This window comes from Onychomys torridus, chromosome 7 (genome assembly GCF_903995425.1).
Source record: "Onychomys torridus chromosome 7, mOncTor1.1, whole genome shotgun sequence".
Lineage (NCBI taxonomy): Eukaryota > Metazoa > Chordata > Mammalia > Rodentia > Cricetidae > Onychomys > Onychomys torridus.
In genome coordinates this window covers 36,359,092-36,371,691 of record NC_050449.1, presented here as the reverse complement: position 1 = coordinate 36,371,691, position 12,600 = coordinate 36,359,092, and the positions used below count along the sequence as shown (strand labels likewise).

At 44.3% G+C, this 12,600-nt stretch overlaps 1 protein-coding gene across 4 annotated transcripts in view; it reads left to right on the top strand.

The window, feature by feature from the left end:
• Arhgef12 (Rho guanine nucleotide exchange factor 12) overlaps window positions 1–9,045 on the top strand; it is a 141,976-nt gene extending 132,931 nt beyond the window's left edge. For all 4 annotated transcript variants that reach the window (XM_036191784.1, XM_036191783.1, XM_036191782.1 and 1 more), the window contains 4 exons: window positions 2,005–2,475; window positions 3,133–3,446; window positions 4,759–4,828; window positions 5,360–9,045. In XM_036191784.1, coding sequence (XP_036047677.1) covers window positions 2,005–2,475; window positions 3,133–3,446; window positions 4,759–4,828; window positions 5,360–5,370 — 866 coding nt within the window. In that variant the 3' untranslated portion in view covers window positions 5,371–9,045. The remainder of the gene's footprint in view (window positions 1–2,004; window positions 2,476–3,132; window positions 3,447–4,758; window positions 4,829–5,359) is intronic.
• The last annotated feature ends 3,555 nt before the right edge of the window (window positions 9,046–12,600 follow it).

The following is a 12,600-nucleotide window of genomic DNA, read 5'->3' as shown; positions in this document are numbered from 1 at the left end:
CTATTTGATGGACAGATACATCACAGAATTTTAGTAGCTTTTCCAGATTATACATGTTCTACATTTTGTGTAGAGATGCAATATTCTTCACAACAGCTTCTAACGTGCACACGCACACACACAGCTCTGTTAGCTGTCCCGTCCTAGGTCCAGCTGTGTTGGGAACCACTATTACACATGGCAGGATAGCATATCTCTTGGGTAAGTGAGGTGGAGAAAGTCCAAGAATAGCTGCTGTAGCTACAGAGAACCCTGTGAGGTTTTAAAGCTAGGTATGACAGATAGAACTTACTAATCTGGCTGAGAGCTGCTCAGGGATGTGGATGGGAAGAGACTTGGAGTGGTGCCCGTACTGAGTCAGCTGTTAGAGTTGTTTAGACTAGAATACAACTAAGGAAGGATGGAGTCACCCAGTACTTAGAAACACTTGACTTCTCTGGCTGTCTAGTGACAGTTTCAGTGCTTTCCTGAGACCGATGTGCCTCCCTGCTCCATTGCTGTACTTTGCTGCTTCTACTGTGCAGACTAGGAACTCCACCTCCAAACACCATTGTAGATGAAATTCTAAACAGTCTTAGTAAATAAGAAACACAGAGCCAAATAAAGAGGTAAATAGCCAAAGTGATCAGAGAGTCTTGACTACCTTATCTTACCACCTCGCTGCCATTGCTTCCCCAGAGAATCTCTTTCTGTCTGACTTGTCTTTTTATTGCCTTTCTGTTCTGCCTTCTCATTGGCTCTGAACCCAACCACATGACTTCCTCGTCACTGCCTGTTTATACGGACTTCCAGGTCTCTATGGTTGGTACTGGGATTAAAGGTTCTGTGTCACCACACTTGGCTGTGTCCTTGACCACACAGAGACTCTCTGCTGCCATGTGATCGGATTAAGGGCATGTGCCACCACCGCCTAACTCTGTTTATGGCTCGCTATGACCTCTGATATCCAAGCAAACTTTTTTATTAACATACAAATAAAATCACATTTCAGCACAAATAAAATAGCACCATACACCATGGTCCAGACAAGGAGTGGCAAACCATCCCAGTGGAGAGGTAGTGTTTTAGGGCTGCCATTTTGGGGAGAGATGGATGTGCTTGAGAAAGGGGGAGGTCTTCTTCGACCTGCACTGTACTTGGAGAAGCAGAGGGTAAGCCTGTGGTAGAAGCAGGGACTTGCAGTTAGGTAAAATGTCACTTAGTCTGGCTTCTCCTGTAGTGACAGACTTAGTGATGACTGGTAGTTTACTGCATGGTCCCAGAATTGTCATCACCTGTGTGAGTTCAACATAAGCTTAGCCTAGGGGTGAACTGGATCTCATTTGGAACATCCTAAAGAAGCCATGCCATTTGTAAGGTGATGTTTCAAAACTAATGACTGCTTCCCTTTGAACTTACATATACTGCTACCAAATCATTGGAATTTAAGTTTATTATAAATTTGATCATCTTCACCATTTAGGAAGATTATTAGAAAAAAGTCTACTCTTGAGAAGAAAAAGCATAAGATTTAGCTTTGCTGGCCTAGCTGCAAGAGAGTGGACACCTGATATTGAGTGTTTTTAGGACTTTTAAATAGGAGGGCCTCGCTATTCAGAATGCTTAGCTCTGGTCATGTGTCGTTTAATGCTAAGTGTTGTGAGGAGATCATATTTTAGATTGTATATTTCAAGATAAAAATGATTATGTAGGCTGAGTGTAGTGGTGCACACCTTTAATCCCAGCACTCAGGAAACAGAGTCAGGAGGATCTATGAGTTTGAGGCCAGCATGGTCTACAGAGAGAGTTCCAGGACAGCCAAGGCCGTTATATAGAGAAACCTAGTCTCCAAAAACCAAAATTGAAACAAACAGAAAAACTGTGTAGGATTAATATTTTGGTTGTATGTTGTTATATGTTCCTAGTTTTAGAAGTGATGGGAAACGGAGCTGCCTGATTCCACCTGGCAGTCAAACGTGATAGTCAGTTTCTCTTCTGTTCTCTTCACCCTACCCTGACTCTTAGTGGGCTTGTTGAAGCAGCTGCTGGCCCAGCAGTTGGGTCTGACTGAGAAGAACACCCGGGAAGACTGGCAGTCCTTCTCAAGATACAGGCCTGCTTCGGAAGAGGGGCAGGCGGAGAGTGGCATCCAGGACTCTGAAAATGTTAAGGCTTGTCATGCTGAGGAAGGACAGATGCCTTTTAAAACTGGAACTGGTGATGTTGCAACTTGTGACAGTCCACGGACTTCAACTGAGTCTTGTGCTACACAGGACTCAGTGATCCTGGCATCCCAAGACAGCCAGGCAAGTAACATTTTAGTAATGGACCACATGATTCTGACCCCAGAGATGCCTGCTACAGAGCCAGAAGGGGGTCTGGATGACAGTGGAGAGCACTTTTTTGATGCCCATGAAGCACATAGTGATGATAATCCATCAGAAGGTGATGGAGCAGTTAAAAAGGAAGAGAAGGATGTTAATTTACGCATCTCAGGCAAGTGGCTTTTACATTTCAACTTCGATTTTGGTTATTATAAACTGTCTTATATGCTGGAATGGATGTTTCAATATCTAAGGGGTGTGTGTGTGTGTGTGTGTTCCTTCATATAATAAATACTGAATCTGTTCTTTGCCAGACCCTGTCAGAGGGGCTGGGAGATTGAACAGTGAAAAATACCAGAAACTCCATTGTTCTTAAGAAGCTTAAGTGCCTAAAGGGAAAGAGTAATGGTAAATAAAAAAGCAAGTGATAAGTGTCAGATGGTCAGATGAATTAGGAAGGAAATCAGGCCAGCTGTGGCCAGGCAGAGCCCTGTGTGGATCCCTGGACACGGGGGGGTGGGGGGGTGGGTGTGGGTGGGTGGGTGGGAGATCGACAGGAGCCCAGGAAAGGGTATTGGGCAGGGAAGTCATGTAAGGGCTTTGTTGTGGTTTACAGTTTTAAACTCTTAACAACTCAGACTAATAGGAAGTTCAGAAATTGCTGTGGAAGTTTGCTAAGATTGACTTTAATCCAAAGTAAATTCTGGTAGAATTAAAACTAAACTTGGGAGCTGTTGGTTACCCCATCATAGTAGCTTTTCAAGTTGTCATATGACCCCATTCTGGTGGCAATGCTAATCTCATCAGACTGCCCTGTCTCTACCAATAGGAAACTGTTTGATCCTTGATGGCTATGATGCTGTGCAGGAGAGCTCCACAGATGAGGAGGTTGCCTCCTCATTCACCCTGCAGCCTGTAACAGGCATCCCTTCTGTGGACTCCACCCACCAGCAACAACATTCTCCTTCGAATGTTCATTCTGATGGGGCAGTTTCACCATTCATCCCAGAATTCCTGGTCCAGAGACGCTGGAGAGCTGTGGAGGATGCTTGTTTTGAGATCCAGAGTTCCTCTTGTACAGATTCACAAAGCCAAATCCTGGAGTACATTCATAAAATAGAGGCTGATCTCGAACACTTAAAGGTATGTCACATTTCAACCTCCATAGCACTTGATCCTAAGAACACAGTTAGCAGAGTGCAAGTTTGAAGTGATGGAATCCCGATGTCCATAGACTGACTGGTCCAGGTTCTGTATCTGTCGAGTTTTATTTTCTTTGACCATTCATTGTGAATAGACCTGGATAAAAGCTGGTATTGACAGTGTTTGTCTTTGACAAATTACAATAACAGGTAAGTTATAGGTTTGTAGCTAATTACATGTCTGTTTGGGTTCCTAAATTTTAAGAACCTAAAAGTACTTCGGGCAGTTGTTCTCCATCATGTTGAATGATGTGGAGTGAGTTAGGTGGGGTTGCATGGTTGTAAATCAAGGCCAGGTAATACTATGACTTGCTGTAGCCTATTAATTATCTGTGACTCATGAAGTAGTATTGGTAGTTGCCCAGAGGCCATAATGGGTAGAAATTGGCTCCAATGGCTTCTGTTATCCAAACACCTGAGCATAAATGGAGCGTGTTAGAAGTTGGTTGTTACAGACCACACTGTGATGGTTTCTATGAAAAGGACTCTTATTTTTTTATTGAAAATAAATTATTTTCATACAATATGTTCTGATTATGATTTTCCTTCCCCCAACTTCTCCCAGCTCTTCCCCACCTCACCATCCATCCAACTCCACACCTTCTTTCTTTCTCTTTCTCATTAGAAAACAAGTAGACAAATTAAAAACAGCAATAAACAAAAGCAACAACAACAGACAGAAGCATAAGCAACACACGCGCGCACACACACACACACACATACACACACACACACACACACACACACACACACACACCCCATAAACCATAAAATCAGAAACTATAACATATAATTGAAAGACCAGTAGGTACAGATGTTGGCTCTGGGTAGACGCAGCTGCTAGAGCCCTCACACTTTTTCATGACATAATTTGGTTGGGAATTGTAGTGTTCTTAGCCGTTTAGTTCAAGACTTGGCTCCCTTTTCATTTAATTTCACATATGTGGCTAGCTTGGCAGGGTATCTAAAAGGCCTCTCTCTGTGTTCATCTGTCACATGATACGGGGTCATTTCCTGGGTGACTTCTGCCGTGTAGTTCTGCAGTGTTTTACATAGGAAGTTGTTACTCATTCATTCAGGTGAGAAATGAGAAAAGAAAATTTGCCTCCTTCCCAGCTGACAGCATCTCTAGTGCTCAGTGTTTATGTTGAAATTCAGGGCCATGTGTCTATAACAGAGAATACCTTCATTCCTATTTTCAACTAATTTTATTTTTCTTGTGCCATCCCCATGAAAAATCTTGGCTGTTACAGAAGGTGGAGGAAAGTTACGCCCTTCTTTGCCAAAGGCTGGCTGGCTCCGCCCTCCCTGACAAGCTCTCAGGTACGTGAAACGGTGGCTCAGCCTGTCTAACGGCACACTGGATATGTGATTTATTACTCTCCAATGTGGAAATCTGTGATTTCTTTTCTTTCCTGGTCTTAGAAACTGCTTGTTTCTAAACATATCATATATCAAGGCTGCTGACTCTGCCCTGCATGCTCTCAGAAGAGCTGTGGTCGCCAGCCCCGACACCAGCCCCTCCTCTCTCTCTCCACCTTTCCCAAGCTGAAGGCAGGGTGGAGGGGAGCCTGGTGAACCATAAATTCAGTGGAGCCTGTGCTGTGTTGCTCTGACTCCCTTGTGAGGAGCCCTGCCATACTTTGTGCCTCTTCTGACACCCAGGCCAGCAGGGGGCCCTGATGCAGCTCAGCCTGTGCTCATGGGCCAGTTCATACTCATTTGCTTGTGTACTTTGAGGGTACGTTTTATGATTTAGAAGTGAACAGGACCATACCCTCAGGTTGCATACATGTTCTTCACAATATTCCCTTGTCTCTGAATTGGGTTTCCACATACCTTCATTCTTCTCAGGTAAAAGTTAGAGCCCGTGTCTTGGAGGCGACTGCAGGTTGTTGGATTTTGAGTGACATCCCCATATCAACCACATCCTGGATCCAGTGTGGACACAGAGGGAGTGTGACAGAGGATCTGCCTGGAACCTCCTGGGCTCAGCCGGGCCCGGGTGCCCCAGTGGGACTAGTCCTCCAGTCTGGCAGCTGCACAAGTCTGTCAGTGAGGGAGCGTCAGTTCTCTCACTCCTCTTCTCACCATCAGAAATGCATTTTGATTCAGAGTAAAAACCAAATGTATAGAGCTTTGGGGGTAGGATATGAAATTGTACGTAGGTAAGACAAAGAAAATCCGATGTATTTATTTGATTTCATTCCGTATTTGAAAGCACACTTTAATTTTTACTTTGCCTTGTTTTAATTGAGTAGTGGGAGTTTTAGCCCCTTGTATTTAGCACACCCAGGGATCAATTGTTCCTGAAGCCAGGGTCAGGTGTGGGGTGGAGAGGTTAGCAGAGGCGACGCAGATGAAGAGAGAGGAATCCCCCACCTTCACTAATCTGTGACCCCGCTGCTCTGCCCAGAAGGCTGCCTTTCTGAGGATCGCCTCAGAGATGCTCCATGACTCCTGTGTGTGGATGCAGATGATGTGAGCTGTGTCCTGCGCAGCTGCTCAGAGCAGGCGGAGCTCTTCCCACCCAAGGCAAGCATCTCTTCTGTGTGCCTGGGCTCCACCCCAGTTACCAGGAATCCTCAATACACTAAACGGCGGGCACTTGAAAATGGGTGTATTTCCTTTGTTGTCTTTTCTGTTGATAGTTGGGATTTGGGAGAGAAGAAAACAAATTTTTATTTTCTTGATTATAAATTTGTTATTCTTGGTATTGTTACATTTGTATAATTATACATTGACTGGCACTTGTATGAAATGTTCCCTGCAGTGTGAGCAGGACATAAGAACAAAGAAATGGAATGCTTCAGTGGTGGTGGGGTGCTGCGGAGGGGGGGGGGGGGGGAGTCTGGGAAGGTTTTCTCAACGGAATCACTACTGAGTTGAACCTTGGCTGTCACTAGCCACAGGTACTGCTGATTATCAGGCCAGTAAAAATGAGTACCTGGAGGTTTGACTCTGCTTTTTTGCACTGATGGTGCCAAAGGGCTTTTTGATCATGAGCAGAGCCGAGGACGGCAGAGGAAGGTGTGAGAGAGTTGCTCACATCACTGCGGAGACCTTCCTCTAACTCCCCTGCCGCAGCCCTGTCTGCATGGTGCCGCGACTGCCCTTGGCAACAGAGACCAGAGGTGAACAGTGCACCCACCAAGGTGCTGGTATAGCTGCCGTGTGGGCAGCACCTGTGGAGGGTAACCTAGTCAGAACCGTGGCCTGAGAACTCCTTAATTCTGTTGGCTTTCAGTGGTTTTCTTTGTGTATTTGGTAAATATGTTTTTGGAGTGTTCTGTAAAAAAAAAAAAAAAAAAAAAAAAAAAAAAATCATTTGTCAAATCTAAATTTTGTTAATAAACAAGGAGTTCATATGTTGCTCACATCTTGCAGGAGGGCCCTCTGAACTCTGGGGATAGTCAGGATGTAATGTTACTCTCCCCCTAGTGCCCTCACACCAGGTCTTTCTCACCAGGGATGCTCCCTCAGCTGCTGTTATGAACACCTCGACAACTTAACAAGGCCATCTGTCTGGGTCCAGATTCCCATTTCTGCCCTTTGAGAACTCCTCTATGTTCTTACATTGATCAGCTTGGATCCTCGTACCTCATCTCTAAATTGGAATTGTATTTTGAGTCATAGGTCAAGCATAACTCAGAATGGGATTTGAAATTTTGATGTAGAACATAATATATAGGTGAAGCTTGGTATTTGGATTCCCTGTATCTCTTAGGAGAAGCATGTAGAGACCACATGGTTCCATTGTCTTCCAGCAGCCTCTTACACTCCACCATCTGGGTAGCTCATCAGGAGAAACCTAGACAGCAGCGCTCTCCTGGTGTCCGACACTACAGGCCCTCTCATGGTTCCCTGGCTCAGTCAACCTGAATCTGCTCTCCTGGTTGCTTGCTCTCCTCTCTTAGGGTTACATACAGCAGGGCTAACTGGAAAGGGACTTTGGTTCCAGTACTTCCCAATAAATTCATATCATTACATTTTTAGATGAAACCTCAGAATGAAGTGAATTCTGAAAAGAAAAACAAACCCTGCTTTTTGAGACTTCCTTTTTATCTTACCAGCCTTACTTCTTGCCTGTACCCTCCCCTTCTGGCCTCCCGTGCCTTCCATTTCATTCTGGCCATTATAATCACACCCATTTGGCTTTGACATTGCATCCCCCTTGTGGTGGTGACAGTAGGTACCCTCCTGTTCTGGAATGAGGTGGTCAGCGTCATAGTTATGTCCAAGCTGGGTGACAAGAAGGTACAGTCCGTTCTGTCCTGAAGAGCACTAGGCCAGCGGGAGGGCACAGCATCTCTGCAGAGCCAGAAAGCCGTCAGTGCCGTGAGCACGACCTGTGACACTGCTGCTCTCTTGGGAGCTCAGTGGCTCTTCTGTCACTAAGTGGCAGGTTATGTGTGGAGTGTCTCCTTTTCAGAGAACAGACCTAGTCAAACCAAACCAGCAAACCTTCCAAGTACTGTAATTTAAAAGGATGGCTTTGGCCATGCATTTTGTATAGTTTCAAAGCAGCTGACTGGACTGCTGGAGTCTTGCTGCTTTCACAACCCAAATTGTAACTATTTATTGTATCCCATGGGAGGTTAGTTCATGAGTGTTTCCGCCTTTGTCTTCCCCAAACAACTTCTAATGACCTCTAGAAAGAACAAGCCCTCTTAGAAAATGTTTTGTTTGTCTTTTGGGGAGGGAGGAAGAGAAGAGTCCTTTTTGCCTGCTTTGAGAAGCAGAAGACTAAGTTTGCTTCTATGATGCAGTTGTTTACCCTCCGCTCTGCTCCTTGGTGTTGGCGAGGTCTGGGGCCTGGCGCCTGCATTTCACCCCCCCTCCCCCAGGCTGCTCTCTGCAGGTGTGGGACAGTGTTTAGAGCCACTTCCTTCCCTCCGTGTTACAGAAGGCACCAGCCTTAGCAAGACCTTTCAGGAGTCTGTTTTGTAGATGGTTTTGTTTTTCCAACACTTCACTCCCATTTAGTGTGATCTGTAAAAGTGTCCTTTCTTTCTTCAAGAAAGGAGCTTTCTCGTTCTGTCATTTGCCTTCCCCACGGGGACTGGAGGTTTGGGTAATAAACTGATCAGAGAAAAAGGGGACTCCTAGAAACCAGTCCCTCCCCGCCATTTCCAGGTGCCACCCGCCAAGCAGACATACCACAGCATGGTGACCGTAGCGTGCACACTGTTGGTTGTTTTTAATGAGCCTCTTCCCACTAGACCGTCTCACTTTCTTGGTTCACCATACAATCATGTACTCTTTAACAGAAATTGCTTTTAAGAGAAATCTGGAACTATCTTTAAAAAGAAACCTTATTAATAATCATGTATTTTTACTGATCACATTTTGAAATGCCTAAAAGACTTTATTGCTCTAATTATCCAGATGTACCTTTGTAAAAAGCTCTTTTATGAACTAGCTGATAAGGCTGTATGTTTCTGGAACAAAATATTGGGTCATCTAAAACTTTCTGTTTTCTGGGGTCTGGGAAAATAGAAAATAAGAGTTCAAATATTAAATAAGCTTAAAAGAACCGAGTATGTGACTTTTTATTTCTATGTATTCCTATTTGTCTTGTGTAAGTTGTTTATTTTTTGAGACAGGGTCTCAGGCCCCTCCCTGCCTGTTCCTCCCAAGAGATTGCAACTGTTCACCACCGCACCTGTCTAGACAAGTGATTTTTCAGAAACTGAGTGGACAAGGAGCCAGGAACTAATCCTGCTGGCAGTGAGTGACTCACATGTCTATCCTCTTGTGACATCTTTACTGGTGGGATGGGTCGGTCTTTGAATCACTGATATGTACAATCCTCTGCATGGGTGCAGGCGGCTGACATCACCCTGGTAATGAGGCAGTCTTGTCCCTGGTTTTTAAGCTGTGGTGAGTTGGGCATGACAGCACATACTTTTGATACCAATGGTCTAATCTTGGTACTTGGGAGGCAGAGGCAAGCAGATCTCTTGAGTTTAAGGCCAGCGCTGACTTCTTCAGGAACAGCAGCTCTGATTGTTTGCAGATGCCATTCACTCGAAGGCTGACTGGCTTTTGGTATTTTCTGTATTTTGGAGCATAAGTGTAATTTTACCTATCCATGGGAAAGTAGTTTCAAATATTCTGGGGTACATTAGCTGAAAAGCCTATTAAGATGCTTAACAAAAAATGATTAGTATTTTGGAGTTATGTTTTGGTTAGACCTTTTAGAAATCACGTTCTCCAAAGTTAAGTGTACTCTAAGCCCTGTCAGGAATCAGCAGGGCTGGAGAGATGGCTCAGTTTAGGAACAAGCACTGCTTTCCCAGAGGACTGGAGGTCAGTTTCCAGAAACGACACCAGAAAGCTTATCACTATCTGTAACTCCAGCTCCATATGATCTGACACCCTCTTCTGGCCTTCATGGGCACTGCAATATGTTCATGTAGCAACCCCCCCCACACACACAAATGTACATAACACACACACACACAAGTAAAAATAAAAATATTATTATTTTTTTAAATGAAACAAGCCCACACTCCTATCTCTAACGGCAAACATGCATGCACCAGGACAGATAACTTGAATGCCATCCCCACTTGCTCTCAGCCAGGGTTTTAAAAATACAGAAAATGCGATTTGCATGTAAACAGTTACGGGTGCTTTTTACATTCCTCTTCAATAGTGTTATGATTAGTTCACCAAACATTTAATATTGATTTCCAAGGTAAGAGGTCTAGGCTGGGATGTAACTCGAGAATCAGGGTTCAGCCCTCATCACCAGGGTGTGTGTGGGTGTAGGTATGTGTGTATTAATATGTCAAGGCTTTGTAAAGTGATGGGTTTTTACTGATCATCCAGGACATCCTGAGGGAATCTGGTCTAGCCTGCATTGCAGCTGAGCAGCAGTGAGGAGCCACTGACTAGTCAGGTGCCCGTCTTCACTCACCACGCCTCCCACAGCATCACTTGCCATTGCTTCTTGTCATTAGTGCAGACATCAGCAGGACATAATAGGAGACAGTGTCCTAGTCACCTTAGGAAAGTCATTGTTTTTTCTTCCTAAGATTGATTTATTTACTATGTGTACAGTGTTCTGCCTGCATGTGTCCCTGCAGGCCAGAAGAGGGCACCAGGTCTAATTGTAGGTAGTTGTGAGCCACCCTGTGGTTGCTGGGAATTGAACTCAGGACCTCTGGAAGAGCAGTCAGTGATCTTAACCACTGAGCCATCTCTCCAGCCCTAGGGAAGTAATTGTTGACCCCTTGATGTAACCAGGAAGTACACAGATCACACAGCATCAGGATTCAGTTCCACCCCATCTTCATCCCTGTCACGTGATCCTGACTGGGTTGCCCTCTGGGTTCCCCTTTTCCTACATGGATTCAGCTGCCTACAGGACATTGAGCCAAAAAACCAATTTATTATGCATTTAAAGAAGGTTATCCTTACCAGATAGGGTGACACAAAACTATGGAAAAGTATTAAAATTTCACGCAGCCCGCCCTCTCCATATGAAAAACAAATTACAAAACTACCAAATTCCATTTGTGTGACCTCATGCAGGTTTTTGAAATTCAGTCTTAAACTCCAGTCCAATAAACAAAAATCCTTAAAAGACAATAGACTAAGTATACATAATCAGAACACACACACACACACACACACACACACACACACACACACACATACACTAAAATGGCTGGGGAGACAGCTTGGGTTAAAACAGTTGCTGGCCAAGTATGAAGACCAAAGTTTAGCTTCTGAGAAACCACATACATGCCAGGTGGGCTAGCAGCCTCCTTATAATTCCAACCTTAGGCAGAGACAGTATTCTAGAGCAAGCTGGCTAGTGAGACTAGCCATATCACAGCTCTGGGTTTGATTGAGAACCCTTGCTGCTATGAATAAGAGAGGAATGTTTGAAGATAATTCCACCATCAACCTCCACATGCATGCACACATACTTGATCAAACAGGAGAATGGAAAAAGAAAACCATAGTGGCTTTCCCATCAACACATTTTGTATCTTTTTTCAAAAATGTGCATATGTATGTCTGTGTTCATATGTGCAGTGCATATGTCTGGATGCCAGAGGACAGCTTTGAGTGTCATAAACTCTACCCATCTCCTTTGAGATGTGTCTTCAGCCAGGAACTGTAGACTCTGGCCACCGAGCCCTACTGATCCTCCCATCCCCAGGCTGGGATTACAAGTGTGAACCACCCCAGTGGTTCTTGTATCCTCAGAATGTACTTCCCATGCTTAGTAAAGTAGTAGGTTTTCTTTTACACTTGCAATTTAGAATTTATTGATGGAAATAAAATATACACACAACTGGAGAACTTAGAGTTAAATACAAACCTATAGGGTAATTTTACTTTAAAAAAATCCAGTTTATATCAGCTGTAGTGGCATATACCTTTAATCCCAGCACTAGGGAGGGAGAGAAGAGTAGACAAATCTCTGTAGGTTCAAGGCTAGCCTAGTCTACATAGTGAGTTGTAGGGCCTACATAGAGCCTGTCTCAAAAAAACAAAAAAACAAAAAAAACAAAAATAAAATCTGGATTTACTAGGATTGGGGTGATGGCTCAGTAAATGATACTCTCACAAGCGTGAGGACCTGAGTTAATTCCCCACACTCATGTGAAAGGCAGGCAGGTTAGCAGAGGAAGAGCTGACCCTGGTTCCTTGGGAGGATGGTCGAACCTTGTCTGAAGAGGGACAATGAAGTCCCGTCTCCATTCCGGCTCTATCCTCAGCAATGGCCTTTTTGGAATGCAGGAAGTTAAACACTGAATCCCCAGAATATGAGCTAGCTGGATTGATGAGTTGGTCAGCTGACATGCCACCATAATGATGGTTCTAGCCTAGAGATAGCCCCAGAGAACTCAGAAGGTCTCACGCCATCATATTTACTAACAGCTCAAGTGAGGAGAAAAGAGGGATGAACATTTAAAAAAAAAAAAAAAAACACTTCCTGCTCCTGAAAGCAAAAGACTCAAGTCTTAAGTCCCCAAGCTGACTTTTTAGAAACTTTTTTTTGTGGATACATTCTAACTCGGGCCGTCAGTGACATTCAACTGTAATACATATGGAGTCTAATATTTGCTCCC